At 29.7% G+C, this 18,529-nt stretch overlaps 2 protein-coding genes across 2 annotated transcripts in view; one reads left to right on the top strand and one right to left on the bottom strand.

The window, feature by feature from the left end:
- LOC129949726 (tetraspanin-6-like) overlaps positions 1–12,171 on the top strand; it is a 332,660-nt gene extending 320,489 nt beyond the window's left edge. The window contains exon 7 of the mRNA XM_056061358.1: positions 12,162–12,171. The gene's annotated coding sequence lies outside the window, so the exon portion shown is untranslated. The remainder of the gene's footprint in view (positions 1–12,161) is intronic.
- LOC129949715 (ATP-binding cassette subfamily G member 4) overlaps positions 1–18,529 on the bottom strand; it is a 69,272-nt gene that overhangs the window by 1,211 nt on the left and 49,532 nt on the right. The window contains exons 3-7 of the mRNA XM_056061344.1: positions 16,802–16,919; positions 5,220–5,409; positions 3,719–4,564; positions 3,487–3,655; positions 39–139 (exon numbers count right to left, since the gene is read on the bottom strand). Coding sequence (XP_055917319.1) covers positions 39–139; positions 3,487–3,655; positions 3,719–4,564; positions 5,220–5,409; positions 16,802–16,919 — 1,424 coding nt within the window. The remainder of the gene's footprint in view (positions 1–38; positions 140–3,486; positions 3,656–3,718; positions 4,565–5,219; positions 5,410–16,801; positions 16,920–18,529) is intronic.

The raw sequence follows: 18,529 nt of genomic DNA, 5'->3' as shown, positions 1-18,529 counted from the left end.
ATAAAATAAAACAAATATTTATATTATTGATGTCTTACCTGGAATGGTATGTCAGAAACCGTTATTGCCAAGTAATACGATTTTAGAGAGTACCAACGATTGAAATTTTCTTTCAGCAGCACCGGCATCTCAAGGGGGACTGTGAATGATAAGATATTTGGTATTAAATATTTTAATTTGCAATATTAAAAACGAAATTAGGGAAGGAAAATTCTTAAAACCTAATTTTAATATTCAAAAAGAAAATAACTGACTTTAAATTAAAAAACATAATGTCTGAAACGAATACATATTCATAAGTTAGCTTGGAAATTCCACTAATTTCAACTTTTTTTACATAACTTAAAAACTAAGCCCAATTCTAGGTTCTAACTCCAAAGGGCATTTATTTTAAAAAGAAAAAAGACTTAACAATTTTGACAAAGATGTGTGCAAAACCTTTTAAAAAAAATTGTTTAAAATATACTTTTTATTTAAAAATCATGTTGAAATAAACAAATTTGCTTCTTTAAGATTAATACCTTTTAGTGCAAATATCTTTAAAATATTGCAAAACCTTAAGAACAGTTTTATAACATGAAATCACATCGAACATTCAATTCACATTATTTTACAAATAAAATACAAATAGATTTGTTTAACGTCCATAATTCAAAAACAAGTAAAAATTAAACTTAAGATTGATTGCATTTTTTTAAATAAAAATGTTGCTTTGACAAAAAAATATAAGGTGGATGTTTTAAAGGACACGAATTGAAAGTCTCAGTAACATATTAGCCTCTTTTTGTTTGCATTTTTAAATCTTCAAAGTGAAGATAAATGAATATCTAAATAAAAGTACAATAAAGTGCTTAAGAAATGAAAACGAGCTTTGTTTTAAAAAAGGAAATCTAATTACAATTTTATGGTTATGAAATTGAACCAGACAAAATTAACTAATTGTAGTAACAAAATAAAATGCCCGACTCGTTCGCAAAAATTTGCGCATTTATCCAAGGAGTGTGTTTATAAATATATCCTGTATTTTAAGATTTAAAAATGTATCTTGTAAGAACTTTGTTTTCAATCATTTAAATCTCACTTCATTTTACAAAAAAAAAACTTTATTTTTGAAAATGTTTATTTGAAAATCATTAGAACCGTTATTTTTTAAAACTAATTTCTTGTTTTCAAAATTTTTCAATTTTGGTTTAAAAATATTTTTAATACGCAGTTGTTTAGAGCATATTTATAAATGTTTTACATTTTAATTTCGTAAATAAAATGTTTAAGATATCGAATTAAACAAAAAAAATATAATATTATTTAAGAACAAAATTAATTACATTTTTGATCATCAAATATTATAGGAGCAGCATAAGAGCTTGAAGGTTCTTGAGGGGTACCCTTCTGAAGCAATACAGAAATATTTTGTTTTATATTGAAAGAAGCCAAATTAAGAAAATAAAAAAACATTTTAAAAAACCTATGGCTTTGTTTTTTAAGAATAGTCAAATTGTCGATTTATGACTGAACAATTTGTATGGGGATTACTGTTGTTTTGGACTTAAAAGAGCGCGAATTGGCTCAAAACCATAATTTCCAAATTTGAAGTCAATCGACCAAATGCTTTTGGGTGTAGGGGCCACGACTGGCAGACTGACGGACTGAATCAAATTTCTTTGCCATCGTTATGTCATGTTTGAATAAAATCAGTTACAAATTTTTACGAATGTAAGACTTTGTATATAATTCCTAAAGGCTGGGATGTGAAACACTCTGAAATCATTCCATCCATGCCTGTCTGACAGTTTTCTTAAAACTTCATTAACAATATTTTGTGCAAGGTAATTAAAGCAGAATCTTTTGAAGGTTTCTTGTCAAAAAAATACGTATTGGATTTTTCTAAAATTATTATCTTACGTAAATAACAAAGAACAAAGTGTATCATGCGTTGATTTAGATCATAATAACCTTGAAACGGTGAAATATGTTACATTTTCAATTCAACAAATCGAAACGATTGCTTCCTATGGGAAGTTAAATATTAAACTCTTACATTTAGATTAAAGCAATGGATATTTTTCAAGCCGAATGGAGATTTATTTCTGTATTAAAACAAATTTAAGAAAATTGATGACTGTTTGTAATACTGATTTTCAGGATCTTAATAAAAGAGTCAGAATATTGTTCAACACTTTGAAAGTCAGTTATTGTACTGATTTGCTACAGTTTAATCCTTCATGTAAATTCTCATTAATTCAACAATTATTTCTGACAAATGCAAGTAAAAGTTCAGAATGATTGAGATTTAGTTTTCCTTGGAAAAAATGATTCAGTCAAGTTTGATGTTAGTGTTTATCGGAACTAAGAACTTGTTTTAAGAACTATTTGATTAGTCTAGAGTAAAATAGCCAAATTTGAGCAAAAATACTTTCATTTTATTGCTTTGCAAAAAAGCGTTATATTTTCGTTTTTCTAAAACACAGAAGTAAAAAAAAGTTACATAATTTGAAAAAAGTCTCTGTCTTATTAAACTATCATTATGCCCTAAAAAGATAAAAACAGCCCGAATTCTGAGCAGTAATTTCGCCTTGATATCTTACAAAACTTAAAATACATATGTATGTATGTTCTGTTCAAATCGTAATGTAACATTTTAGCAAGAGAAAAATTTTACAAGAACTGTTTTGTAGAGAGTTTAGTTTGCTACAAATGTATTAATATGTATGTAAAATGTTAAAGCAATTTTTGTGTTAAGATCAACAAATTGATGTGATTTAATATGCTAACTAAGGTTATCATTGTAAATCATTACACAGTGTAATAAGCCTTCAGTGTTTGCTATTTTTTTTTGTACCGAAACAACAAAACTATAATTTACTGAAATAACATACATATATTGAAATTGTCCTTAATATTTTTGCGGTTCTAAATTTTGTGTATGTATTTGCTTTGATATTTTATTTAATTGACAAAACAAACATATTATTTTAGCAGTTTGTCAATTGTGTTTGATTTGTGATATCGTGAATATTATAATTTGTGTTTTGTCTTACTTCGGAATAAAAATTTAGGCAGAGATTTGAAAGAAAATGAAAAACACTATTTCTTAAATTTGTAGTATGAAACACACTGAAGTTAAAAAACAGATATTTCATTTAAAATAGGGACAACTGGGAACCTTTTTCTTTAATAATTTACTGCTGTCACTTTCCCATAACTTGAAATTAAATAACTGTGATTTCTTCTTCCAACTGTTTTAACACACATATTTTGCTTTGTTCTTATCAAATTTTCCTCGGTGGCAGATTTGACTTGAAACAAATCAATTTATAAAATGCAATCATACTTTGTCTTTTGTTTATTTTTGAAATGAACTAATTTTGTCTTTCTTTTGTATTTAATGAGATATGCAGTCTCTTTTGGGGAAACTAGTATCTACTTTTACTGATGCGATTTTTTAACTTTCAAAAACTAGTATAGGTATCATTGATTTATTCTTACATGATAGAATGGTTATTGTCATTGAAGTGTACATCAAGAAGAGCATATTGAAGAATAGGAATCCCAAATTACTTAAGACTTTGGCACCATCATTGCCAATGTCATAGTAGAGAGCACCAATAAGGAAGCCCACAAGCAAGTGAGCAAACAGCCGAAGGTACATAAGAGTCTAGAAAGAAGAAATTCCCATATCAATGTTATTCTATCTATTTCGTATTTTATCAGTTCTTACCCAATCACGATAGTTAAAGAGTAGAGTTCGTTTCAGCACCACAAAGAATTGATGAGTCTGTGAAGTTGGATATCTTTCAGGTGACGTTATTTCCGCCATTGTGTTCTCGGCAAGAAGTGCGGTCTTTACGTTGTCATTCTTTTCAACATCAATCACCAAATCTCCCTTCTCATTGGTTTGTGCTGCAGTCACAGTTTCTGAATCCTTGGCCAAATCATTGACCAAATTAGCAGTTAACAGTTGATTGTTGAGCGCTAGATTGTCACCAAACTTAGAGCAGGTTGCATTTTGTGCATCGTTCTTATCGAGCATTGCCTTCAAATTATGCACTTTCACCAAATCGTTGCGCGCCTTAATGCCAGCAAAATCGGCGGCAGTTCGAATATCACGTCGACCATTGTCAATGGCATTCACTAGGCTTCCTTGATTATCACCATGTTCACCACATGCAACTTCAATAACATAACTGGCTGGATTGTGATAGCTTGGACAATCGAGTCCAAGTGTTCCCAGGAATGGTACGAGTTGTTTTGTGCTACCCTGATAGACACATTGGCCATCGGCAAGAGTATAAAGCTGATCAAACATTTCAAAAAGACGAGCTGAAGGCTGATGAATGGTGCATATGATTGTGCGTCCGCCTGCGGCCAACATCTTAAGCAAGTGAATGCATTGGAAACATGTAGAACTGTCCAGACCAGAGGTAGGTTCGTCAAAGAACATAATCGGTGGATTACTGACCAATTCGAGGGCAATAGAGAGACGTTTCTTTTGGCCACCAGATAAATTTCGAGTGAATGTGTTGCGATGTTCACTCAAGCTGAGTGTTAAAAGAATGTCATCTATCTGGAAGAGAAATGATGGGAAAATATGTTAATACCGAGTTTATAAGTTTAAAAATGAGAGTAAGTCTTTTCGATGATTTCAGGACTTTCAAGACTACGAACACAATTTTTGAGAATTCGCTAAAATAATAATCGTAAGTAAGAAATAGAATGAAGCATTTTTAGACATTTTTTAAAACGGTGGGTTTGAATTTTGGGTATGTTAAGTTATTTTAAAACGGCTTATAATGTGTTCAATGGTTTTTAATATACATATAATCAACTCGGCTGATAATTAAAACAAGCAAAAAACTTTTAATACAAATTCTTCCAAAGTAGTTGTAGTTCTAAGATTGCTTATGAATTATGAAACATGAATATTCAACTTATATTATAGAGTAGTTGCTTTTAGTATAATTCTTATACACATTTGTTCATTAAGTTAATGAATGATAATATCTTCTTAAAATCTTTCCAGTTTTTAAGCTGTCAACCGGAATCAAAGGAGTTCTTTGAATAAATCCATGCTGCAATTTCCCTATGAGCAGTTACTTATTTTCACAATTATTTCAGTTTTAACTTTTTGAGTTTTAAGAAGATTAAAATAATTCTTAATTCAAAGTAACATTTTTATTTTCCTTAAATAAGGGAATAGAAACAAAAAATCACAATCTTACCACAGCATTTTTTTCTGCTTTACTGAATTTTTTACTAAGCTTCAAGTTCGTGGCCACAGTCATTGCTTCTTGGACGGTTAAATTCGTATGCAATTGGTTGTCTTGCATGATGTACGCCGAAAGCTTGCGAAATGTACTCAGGTTACGTTCACGTCCATTTATTGTTATTGTACCCTCAGTGACATTCGTTCTGCAAGGTTAAACAAAAGAAAGACAAAATGTAAGTTTCAATTTTGTGTATATTTGTGTATACTTTAAAATATGGTTATCGGGTGTAAAAGCTTAGTTGAAGGATAATAATAATATTTAAAAAAAAAAAACAAATAAGTAAGTTTTATTTTGAATGGAACAATCCATAGATTTTTACAGACAAACAAATAAAATTGAGTGAAAACCCCTTTTTAGTCATGATTTTCGATATATATTCGACTTTTAAATCTTCATTTATGAAAAAATCAAGCAACTTCTATTTGTTCATTGGACATTTCCTTGTTATAAATTCTCCATTTTTACAAATTTTCTTAGATGTAAAAATTCATTCTTTCTTTTGATACTAGTTTGATAGTCCTACACATTTTGAAGATTAAATAAAACTGTTCGGCAAGTTTTTGTTCCTGGAAATTAAAGTCTTAATTAAAATTTAACTTCAAAACTACTCTATCACATGTGTAAAGTTTTTGAGATAGTACTTTTTTAAATAGCAATGCTATTTGAGGCTATACAAATTCAGGAAGTAACTTTTGTTTCATTAAAATCGTAATGTTTTTCCAAAGCTATAATCCATTTCTTCGATATTCAGTTAATTATAAAGGGTAATTTTTAGCTATTATTGGCAACAACGGTTTAAACAGCTGACCCTCGTTTCGTGTTTTGCTTCACTGTCAAACATCTTGAGTTTGGTCTATAACTATGAATCGTCTTACAATCAAATCAATCTATCTTGGAAACTTGACCGAAGATCCACTTTTTTACCGAAAAACTGTGTTCAGCGACGAAGCTCATTTTTGGCTCAATGGGTAAGCAAATAAGCAGAATTATCGATTTTGGAATGACTATCAGCCAGAAAAAGTCACAGTTTGGTGCGGTTTATGGGCTGGCGCCATCATTGGACCGTATTTCTTCTAAGATGATGCAAATTGTAACGTTACTGTGAATGGTGAGCTCTACCGTGAGATGATATCCAACTTTTTTTTTCCCAAAATGCAAGAGCTTGACTTGAAAGTGGTTTCAACAAGACGGTGCTTCATGCCACACAGCACGCGCAAAAATGGACTTATTGGCATTTTATTTCACGTTCGGGGCCGATCAATTGCCCACCTAGATCGTGCTATTTAACGCCTTTAGACTATTTGGGGATATATCAAAGCTTATGTCTATACAGACAAGCCCGCTTCAATTGAATCAATGGAAGACAACATTAAAGCATTTATTTGTGAGATACCGGCTGAAATGTTGGAAATAGTATGCCAAAATTGGACTAAGCGGATGAACCATTTGAGACACAGTCAAGGGCAACATTTGCATGAAATAATCTTTAAATATTAAATTGTATGGACCGTACTATCGATTCAAATAGAGTTTTTATGCATTTTTTTGAAAAAACTTTTCTATAGCTTTAAAAAAAAATGTTCGGAAAATCTTCATAAATTGTTAGATTTCATGTGTCTTAAAATAATCTTAAGGAAACGTTGAACTATTTGTGCTAAAATAGTTTGCAACAGAAAAGGGCAAACAATTATATTTAAAAATATAAAAACTACTGTTACAAAAGAATATTTATAAAACTTGAGCAGATATTTAAAATTAAAGTTTTAAATCTAAATCAACACTATAAATGTTTGAAACTCAAGGTTTGTTCAAAACTTCATATAGAGTGAAAAAAAGACTAATAACTAATAAAAACTTCCAGAAACTAAGTAAGATAGTAAACATTTTTTTAGCAGACGAAAAACTGCAATGCAATTATTTGTTAAGGGATGCGTTGAGTTTTAACTTAGCCTTAAAGTCATGTTTTTGATTGTTCTTAGCATTTTTGAAGGGGTATATTTTAAAAACCCGATGTGATAGAATCATTTTAAGAGAAGAATTCAGGACATCTAAATCCTTTCAATAAGTATTGTTTTTTGTTTTGCGCAGAAGAAAAAGAAGTAATTTAGTTACATTTTATAAAAGAAAACAAAAATAAAAATTATAAAATAACTTTTTCTCATTTCAAAGGAATCTCTCTCTAAACTAAGATTTAAATCGATAAAAATTAACATTAGTATTTTGAATTTTATCAATGCTTTAAACACTTCAAAAACACTTCCATTATTCTGATCTAGCTAATATCTATTAGATACATATACGTACGTCCTAATATTGAATAAAATTTGAATATCTAGGTGTGTGTTCTTGCAACTTACTTAAATCCTTTTGATAGTATTGATCAAGTAGAATTTTGATATCATTGTTGAATCATTTACTTTAACGGATTATGGTCTAGAGAAATAGCCATTTGCATGCCCCTCAAGCAATGCAACCGTATTACTCGCGCCTTCAGGAATGCTCATCAGTATACCCTCTAGCCCAAGTCACGAAGATAGAGCTCCAGCACATCTTCGATTCATTAAAGAAAAAGAAGTCAGTAGGTGTCGATGGTACACTCAATATTGCACTACGACATATACCTCAGGAAGCTGTGGACATTTATACCACTCGGTTTAACAACGTTCTGAATAATGCATATTATCCGGTCCGTTTGAAAACAGCTGTGGTACATCCTCTCCCGAAAAAGTTAACCACTCTGTTTAACAACGTTCTGAAAAATGCATATTATCCGGTCCGTTGAAAACCGCTGTGATACATCCTCTCCCGAAAGGGGACAACTCCATTCCGGTGAATCTCCGGTCGATAAGTCTTCTGCCTAGTATCAGTAAGGTATTCGAGAAGGTTATAAATAGAGCTCTGTCTAAGTGGGCTGAGAACAACAAAATAATTCCGGATAATCAGTACGGCTTTAAAGCGGGACATGACACTATTCATGCTGCATCTAAGCTTGTTTCTGATATCCAGTGGAACAAATCTAAAAGACAATGTACGGGTGCTTGTCTGGTTGACTTGGAGAAGGCCTTCGACACCGTATGGTTAAAGGGTCTGTATCTAAAGTTAAACAAACTAGGTATACGTAAACCACTGTTGTATATGCTTTATGACATGCTTAATGGTAGACGGTTTATTGTCAAAATTGCGATGACTGAAGTTTAAAATCAACATTCAGAAATGGGAAACTATTCTGTTCAGGACTCCGCTGTATGGAGCCCCCATGGATACGAGAAAGAACTGGAAAAATCTAGTGATCGTTGGACTAAATCGACAGCCACTGGCGAATAAATGGAAAAGATTCGGGTGTTTGAGAGACAATGTCTGCTACGTTGCCTTGGACTACACAGAACACCAGAGTCGATAACATAAACAGAATAGATAATTTCTTGTTGAAGCTTGGTAGGGGTCACATTGCGAGAGCGATGTCATCGACTAACAGCTTAATTTTTGGGACTTACTACCCCAACAATGAGTAGGTACTACGAAAATGCACGTTTAAGTGGCAGCATTACTCCCGAAGATTTTCTCTATTTAGACAATCTGCCAATCTACCACGTCAGCCGTAAAACTGCAGATGGGCGACTCCTTTACAGTCGAGACGCCCTCGCACTGGATTGGATTGAGAATGTCATTTAAAGTAGCCTTCGGCGTTTGGTCTTGGCCGGCTTACATAGGTTTAAGGATTAGGTTAAGGACAGTCAGGGTGGCACCAAAAAAAAAATATGTAAAATAAAAAAAAAGTTTCCTGTGGCTGTTCTAGTTTTTAAGTAGTTAAAAGTAGTTTTAAGTATTTTTAAGTAGTATTATTGGTTTTGGTTAGTTTTAAGTAGCTTAAGTATTATAATGGTTTTCGGATTTTTTTAAATTGTCTTGGTTTTAGATAAAGTTGTTGTTATTTAGTATTCAAATTGTTCTTAGGCCGAAAGGCAGTAGATATAATATAATGGATTAATTTAGAGCACCCGCATAGGTCCAGTAAGATATTTTTTTATAAGTTTTTGAAATTTACGCTAGTTTTTTTAAGAATTTTTGTCCAGCTTTAAGATTTTGATAAAATAAAAAAAATCTCTAGACCAAATTCGATCGTACTGACAAATACAGAGAATCTTTCTTTCTTTAGCCGTATTACACGAATGTGGAATACTTTGTCTTTCACAGTAATTGCAATATTCAGGAATTCAAAATCAATGGCATTACAAAGGTTACCAAAAACGTTCTTGAGTGCGCCCTCAACCATAAGCTTTATAAAAATTGCTTCATCGGCTTTATCTTTTTCTTACACACTAAAATCGCAATATCAATTCTAATTATTATTTTAGGCTTATTAAGCTTCTTTCAACGAACTTTAAACTAGTCTTATTATTTTTATATTTAAGTAAAACAATCGTATCTAATATAAGTCGTAATGTATCCACTCTTCATTAAATTAAAATTCCTAATTAAAAATTGGAAGTATGAAATGAGTCTACGAATTTTCTTTTCATTCTCTTTTTTTTTTGCAATTTGAAATTTAATGGATATCGAATAAATGGCGGGCCTTTAATAATGTTTTATTATGCAGGGAAAAATAGTACAACAAATGTATGTAAATTTATGTAAAATATAATGAAATAGTCATTTATATGATAAAACGCAAAAACATTCCCTTTAAATTTGACTAAATAATCCAATTCTGTTGTTTTAAGATTTTATTTAAATCTCGTTCTACATTTCTATTAATCTAATAAAGTCACAGAAAAATTGTATCTATACATTTCTCAAGCAAAAAATTTGATTATAACGTGTCAAATATGTTACTGGTAACTGTTCGAAGATTTTTAATCAAATCTATAAAATATAAATTGTACTTTGGACACAATATTATCTTGCTTACTCATTTTATGTGTTAACTATAAAATTCTCTCTGAAATAATAAAACAATTTTGTTTGCTTATTTCTACGTAACATATTTTTTTTACTATTATATCTGAAAAATAACAACAATCTTTAATTCAAATCCACAAACATTAACTTGAACTTTAAAAGTTTTTTTAATTTTTTATTTTTTTATTTTCTAGTAAATTGATTTCCCTCGAGAATCAATTTATCGAAAATAAAAGTAAACTACCTCTCTGCTCTTTTGATTGATTGATTAAGAAAAAATCATTATAATTTTTATGATTGTAATTTTATACATATATATTCTGATATTGATATCAGCAAAAATTTTCTGGTTCAATGTTCTGTTTCTATGTTGGCAGTAAATTTGAAAAAAAACAACAACAATAATCATTAAATTTATTTATCATTTCATGAACAAAAGGCTGAGGTTAATTTAATACTTTTGTACTTTGCTCTTTGGGTCATACAAATAATTCGATACAAAAAAATATTTTATTGTCGTAGGCTTATTCGTACTCATGAGTACGAGTATACATAATAAATTGTTGTGTGTAATGTGAATTTGTGTGATGAATTACTGATTAATTAAATATTCCTTATTAGGTTCCTACTTTATTTTTTCATTATTAGGTTAGGTAATTGTTGCCCTTGAATAAATTATTAGAAATATCTTATCTTAATGTAAGAACCTACGAGTACCTGAGTAAGGAATATAAATTACAAACAAATTGGAAATAATAATATGTAATACTAATTTACATAATTCTGACTCATCTCCAATTCACTCATATTTATATCAGATATAATTAAAAAAGCAAAAGCCAATTGAATTACGAGAAAAGTGATTAAAATCAATTTGGTTGGCGTAGAAGTCTCAAACCAACACCAAAATTCCTACGTTTACTATCAAACTCTTCGTATTCACGGTACCGTCATTGCCAAAAGAAATAATCTCATAATAAAATATAATTACACTTCAATGTTGTATGGTAAATGCTTTTCAAATTGCCAAAAAAAAAATGTTAACCCTTTTTTCATTTCATTGAAACAAACCCCAATTATTTCAAATTCATTGTTTTAAACTAATCGCAGCAGGCGTTTATAACTTTCCTCATATTCATACAACAACTATGTATATCATATAAACCTTCCTATAGAAAAATTTGTTTTGTTAGCCAAATAGCCTTGGACTTTAAACTTCTCCAATTCCATAATGAATTGATAAAATTTGCTTTATTTAATTCTATACTAAGCACAACGACAACAAATTTTAAGTTTATTGTGTTTTGTTTGATTTGTTTTTTTTTTTTAATTTTATTAACTTCATTTAATTATTATCAACTTTCCCACATAAGAAAGCTGGTTTCCTCTTAGGTTAATAAATTGACGAGCTTTTATTTTTGCGATGGTAGGTTATAGTCTTAAAGTATTTAAAACCAATATTTTTAAATATATGCAAACTTATCAACTTTTTTACTATTAAAATATTTACTATATCTCGTAAAAGGCAATGTAAAGTTTATTGCCCTACGAACGCGACGACCGACGACGCTTGCGGTCGTTGAAGGTATAAGAAAATACATTTTTCTAGAATCTTACTTATCTTTATACTATTGACCAGAAGTAGCCATGAAGTATCAAGGATCTACCTCATATTCCTATTTATAGTTATAAACCTTATTCTCCGGGACTACCCCCGTAACTTTACACAATCTTAGCATTTTTGCATCCAACACAAAGAGACAGAGACTAAGTTATAGTTAGTCATTTTTTTGTTTAATTAAAACAAGTATAATTATTAAAAATAACTCGACTTGACTGAACTCTAACAAGGTTATTCTGTCAGACTTAATGGCAAAAGAAATTTACGATTAAGCTGTGAGACTGGTTTTTCGAAGAAACAAAATATGAAACAAGATTCGCGATTCTCTAGAATAAGCTTTTGCTATTTTAAGCTCTACATACTCGAAGATTTGCCAAAGTTGAGATGATACGTCTTAAGATGGAAAAATATCATCATCTAGTGAGAGGGAAGGTCAGTGGTTGTTCTTATCATTTCCTTATTCTATGAATGTAGGTTAGGTATAAAATGAAATTTTGATTTTTTGAAGGAGGATACAAATCACTCATACGCCATAGTGAACAGAAAAACAAATATGATATGACAAATGCAACTAAAGCAAATATATTCATCCTTTTCCTAATCTTTTCTCAATTCTTATCAATTTAATAAGAAGGGAAAAAAATATTCCACAGAAAAACAACACACAATAAAATTTAAAGGCAAAGTATAAAGGTCAATCGAGAACTACAATATACATATATATAAATAATATTATTTTGATCAACTTAACTTCATTATATGCAAACTGCAACAACGAAATCAAGCGTCACTGTTATTTTCTTTGTGTGGATTTTATTCAATTTTTCATATCTCAATCAAACAATAAGAATGAATAATACCAAATAGAGTATATTTTTTTATACTCGAATGTATTGTAAGTCTTGAACAAAGTGCACAAAACGCAACGTAGAGATTATAGCTAACCGCAAAAAAATAAAAGACAAAATGTACATTGTACAGTAAGTGTATTATGTATTTCTAAGCTACAAAGATTGTACTTTGTAGAGAGAACCTTAAGTATTTTAAAGTTTTTATTGTTATATTCTTTGTGCACAAAATTTTAATATGACAAAACAACTAAGAGAGTGTGTTTATAGATTAAGTCAGTTATTTGCACAATGACAAAGGTCGTGATTTTTGTTTATTGAAACAAAGGCGAATAAAGTCGAATTTTAGATTGAGCTTAAATTAAATTGTAGGTAGATTGTCATCAATATGAACTAGGTTGAAATCTTTTATGGATATATGTATTATAAATGGATGAGTCTTTGTATTTTAAATTAAAATCGAACCTTGACTGAAGGTTTCATTTGTTTAGATTTTTAAATTAAAACAAATATTTTAAAAAATAGAATATATTGTTGGATCCAAGAAAATAAGTTTAAGAAAACATGAACTTGTGTTTTAAAATGGGCAAATATTTTCTCCGTCAGAAATTATTCTTAGGGTTGATGTCAACCCTTAAACAAATGGGCCAGTTGATAAAGAAGTACAAAAAGTTACGAAAAAATAACTTGTTTTGTTGAACAAATTTAAAATAAGGAGCAAATTTTAAAGTATAGTGTTTTTAAGACGTCTATTTTTTGAATATATTTTACTTTTACTCAAGGTATTATGAATATCCGGATAGTTAGAAAAAAGAGGATTAAAGGGGAGGAGATACCGATGCACCATTGCATTGAGTTGGAAATATCGAGTCATATAAATCATTTCACATACCTAAAAACGCAACTTAAAAAAGAATATCTGTACTCTACAGTTCGTTCAAAATTGGGCTTAAGAGTAAACTGATGAGCATTCCTAGAAGAACGGGTATTCATTTGAATTGTTAAAGATGAGTTTAACTGGCTATTTTAAAAGAGCATTATTTATTATAGCGATGGAATAACGATGCGCATGAAACCTAGCGCCGCCGGTTCAATAGAAATAAATATAATTTAGTTAGATAACGGTCAACTGACATTTTTTGAGCTTTGTTTATATTTGACGTCACTCAAGGGGTTATTAATCCCCTAACATGTTTAAAGTTTAAACACAGTACGAGCTTTAGGAAAATAGGAAAGGATGAAAGAGGAGATACCGATGCACATTGGTCTTAAAGTTTTGAATGTTAAAATGATAGGGAAAAACAGAGTTTGGTAAACCATTCCACATTCTCAATGTGCGGTAAAAAAAAGAAACTCTATACTTGACTGTACATCCGAAACTGAGCTCAAGGGTAAACTAATGAGCATTCCTAGAAGTACGAATATTACAGCTGAATTGTTTGAGGAGAGGAATGCAACTGGCTTATTCGATAGAACACTGTTTGTAAAAATATCGGTAGAAAAGTGAAAGGCATGAAACATGGAATCACAAGGAGTAAAAAACTTGGAAAAAACCCAAGAAATTAGGAAAGTTTTATTGACTTCAAATAGGTGCTCACTTCACATACTCAGAATTGAAAGTTCAGTTTCCTAAATGCTAGTGCCACATAAGAAAAGTGATATTGGTTGAGGGTTGCGCCTTTGCGACATCAGACAATATAGAGTTATTGAAGCATGAATGGAGTTTATCATTCCAAATTGGTCCCTAGAGTCGAAATAAAAGACTTTTAGAAAGATGCCTGTGCATACGTGTGTACGTACGTTCGCATGTCCGTACGTCTGACGTTTTTTCGTCATCCATAGCTCAAGAACCAGAAGAGATAATTTTGTTATACAGATAAAAAAGCAGAAAGATGCACAAAAGGCTCTCAAGAAAATTGAGTGGGTGGTTTTTTTTTACCATAGAATTTAAAAAAAAGGTGAACATTTGGATTCACTCTAAATATCTCATGAACCCAAAACGCTAGAGACTTGAATTAAATTTTAAAAAATATATTGTAGCGTGATACCATTTAGTACAAGAATATTTTTGAAAAAAAATCCATATAACGTTTTTTTTATAAATAAAAAAAAAACTAAAAACAAAACGGGTTGCCTCGAAAATTTTACGAATACAAAATGATTTATCTCTAAAACAATTTTGTGCAACGAAAAGTAACGTTTTTAACAGCTGGTCAAGTTTTGAAAAAAATCGGATTGACAGTATTTTTACAAAAAATAAAAACTTGAACAAAAAGCTTGATAAAAGTTTGTAAAAACGTATTTTCGACTCAAATATCTTGTCAAAACTTTAAGTTAATTTTATCTTTAAAAAAATATTGCTGTCAACATTCAGTAAAATTTTGAGAAAAATCGAATTGATAGGTTTTTTACAAAAAATAAAGACTTAAAAGAAATTTTAACAAAAGTGCTGTTGGGATCTGAAGGACAAGGGTGTGAATCTAAAAACAAATATAAACTTGTGAGGGTGATGTCGTCAGCAATAATGTAGTGGATTAGAAGTTTCAGACAGAAGAGTATCGGAGATAAAACGGTGCCCTGTGGCACATTAGTTTTATTTGCAGATGTGGAATTTCCGTCTATTACAATTTTTAGTACTGAACGGTCTGACAGTTATTTATTTTAATTTTGCATTAGATTGCTATAAAACGTCTTGAAAAAATTAAGTGCAATCTTACTTTTCCCTCAAACGACGACGTAAAGATTTGTTTCTTTTGGGTTAAAAAGACCGTGAGATCATTGCTAAGAAAGCCATACTACCTTACATCAACACATTGCTTAAGCTGGAAAATCATAACCAGCGTTTTGATTTCCACGCAGCAGAATACAAACTCTTAAAATTTAGGATCAGTGAGTGAAGGGAACTTTCAAAACTGATTTAACCTAATAACTTTGTTATGATGTTAATTTTTTTGGAAATATCGATATATATTATATTTTTCTTTCTTTAAAAAATAGAATTCCTCATCAAGAAAAAACGGTTTAATGAGGTGGTTTTCATGCGAGTGGTTTCATTAGGTCGTTTTTTTTCGTTAATTAAAATAAATATTACATTAGAACCATAAAAAACATCGCTTTATAAGGCACGTTGTAAGGTTATTTAATTTGGTCAATTTTAAGGACCATATGGATCTAATAAGATTGAGATGCCTCAAGGCTAAATCTTAGGTTGTCTATTATATTTTCATTTTAAATATTAAAAAAATACTTTATACAAATACAATAGTATCTAAATGCATGTTAAAAATTTGCACATACGAATTTCATCATTCAATTGAAAATGTTCTGATTAAGGAATAAGCTTATAACAATTTAATCTACTCTAAGTCAATTTTGCAACAGTTCTTTTTTAAGTAAAATAAAAAAAATTAAAATGTATTTTAATTAAAAACTTGTTATTCACTATTTCATTAGTCATATAACATGTTTTTAGTTTATTCTCATCCAAAGCACGTTTTAACATTAAAAACTAAATAAATGTAATAAAAAAAATTAGACTTTGGCCGGGTTTCATTATTTTATAGTAAAACAAAAAAAATTAATTTCATTTTTAATGATAACCTTAGTCAATGTTAACGTTTGCAATCTAATATTCACTATATAAGACTATAACTACCTCGTAGTTATATTATTATCATTATGAAACCAATAAATGCGGTTGCTTTGGTATGATTACACATAAAGTACATAGAGAAGGTTAAATTTCCTTTTTTTTAAACCTCTTCAGAAGGTAAGACGAGTGTAATATTTATAATTACATAGAAATTAAAAAACGTAGAAGTTATAACATAACGAACAAATTTACCTACAATTCAGTACCTATGCAATTCAAATGAAACTTTTGTACTTACATTTTCTTTTCATGTTAAAACAATTTCAAGTGGCCTATAATTATATATTTTATAATCATTGTTAATTGTATATTTTGTTGCATTATTTTGTTTCAACTTTAAATTGACACGTCTCGTCGCCAGTCTTGTGTTAAAGGGTTTAGTTCAAAGGTTAAATTTACTTGACTTACAAAGTATCTACAATTTTCAACCAATTAAGATTGAAACTAAATATTTAAGGCCAACAAAAAAGTCTTAAGACTTTTATATAATATTTTGTTTAAGCTAAAAACTTACTTGTAGCCAGATAAAATATTAAGGAGGGTACTTTTTCCAGCACCCGATGGTCCCATAATGGCGGTAAGTTCGCCGGATCGTAGTCTTCCACTGACATCTTTGAGAATTTTTTTCACTTCTGAAATAAAAGAAAAAAATAACAAAGTTAATTAATGAGTCTTAAAAAAATGTGTTTAGCGTCAGTAGAAATTTGATTTTATTTGAAAATGTCTTTTTTTTTTCTTAATATGTTTTAGTTTGTATATTACGAGTATATGAATGAATACAAATAGATCGCGTGGCCACGTGCCAACTTCTTGACTTTACTACACGCAGTCATTCATGAATTTTTTCTCAAGCATCAATTATTGCGGCATATTCGATTAATCTTAGAAGACTATGTCAAATAACGTACTTTTAATGGTGACATTTCTCAATGAATAAATAATAATAGGATATAAGACGTAACTTATACTATGGTTTTGATTAGGTAGGTAATTATTTTGCGCTTTTAACATGCGATCATAAATCTTAACAATTGCGTAATAAAGAAAATATGGTTATATATTAATAACTAAAAATTGTGTGATTTTCATGAGAAGTCGGAAAAAGATGTTAAGACTTTTTTGGGCATCAGAGATATTTTTAACTTCCCATAGGAAGTTATTGTAATGGGTCTGATTTGCCAAATTGAAAATTTTGACATTTCTCGACGTTTCAAGGTCCCTAGAGTCGAAATAAAAGATTTTAGAAAGATGTCTGTGCATGCGTGTGTACGTACGTCCGCGACGTTTTTTCGTCGTCCATAGCTCAAGAACCAGAAGAGATATCGACTTCAAATAAATTTTGTAATACAGATGAAAAGGCAGAAAGATGCAGAAAGGGATCTCAAGAAAATTGCGTGGGTGTTTTTTTTTACCATAGAATTTAAAAAAAAGGTGAACATTAGGATTTACCCTAAATATCTCATGAACCCAAAACGCTAGAGACTTTTTTATAAAATATAGTAACGTGATACCATTAAGTACATGTATATTTTTGGAAAAAAAATCCAATTAACGGTTTTTTTATAAATCCAAAAAACTTAAAACAAAACTTGTCACCTCGAAAATTTTACGAATACGAATTGACAATACTTATATGTACAAAAAATAAAAACTTGAACAAAAAGCTTGATAAAAGTTTGTAAAAATTTATTTTCCACTCAAATATCTTGTCAAAACTTTGAGATATTGGCTTCAAGCTTATTTTATCTTTTAAAAAATATTGCTGTCAACATTCAGTACATTTTTGAGAACAATCGAATTGATAGGTTTTTTTTACAAAAAATAAAGACTTAAAAGAAATTTTAACAAAAGTTTATAAAAATTGATTTTCGATTCAAATATCTTTTCAAAAATTTGAGATTATGGCTTCTTTTTACTTATAAGAAATATTGTTTTCAATATTCGGAAAAAGTTTGAGAAAAATCGAATTGACGGGTTTCTTACGAAAACTAAAAACCTAACAAAAAACAATACTAAAACTTGGTTAAATTTTACTTCCGACTCAAATAGCTTTTCAAAAATTAATAATATTATTTTCAAACTTTTTTTTTATTTCACAGAAAATATTGTTTTCGATATTTAGTAGTTTTTTTTATAAAAATCCAACGGTCCGTTAAAATTTACAAAAAAAATACTACGCAAATTTGGTAAAAATTGATGTTCAGTTCTTGACATCTCTCAAATGAATTTCATCCATTCATTG

This window comes from Eupeodes corollae, chromosome 3 (assembly GCF_945859685.1).
Source record: "Eupeodes corollae chromosome 3, idEupCoro1.1, whole genome shotgun sequence".
NCBI classification, from domain to species: Eukaryota; Metazoa; Arthropoda; class Insecta; order Diptera; family Syrphidae; genus Eupeodes; species Eupeodes corollae.
Note: the sequence above shows the minus strand (reverse complement) of the source record. Positions and strands in the feature narration are given on the sequence as shown.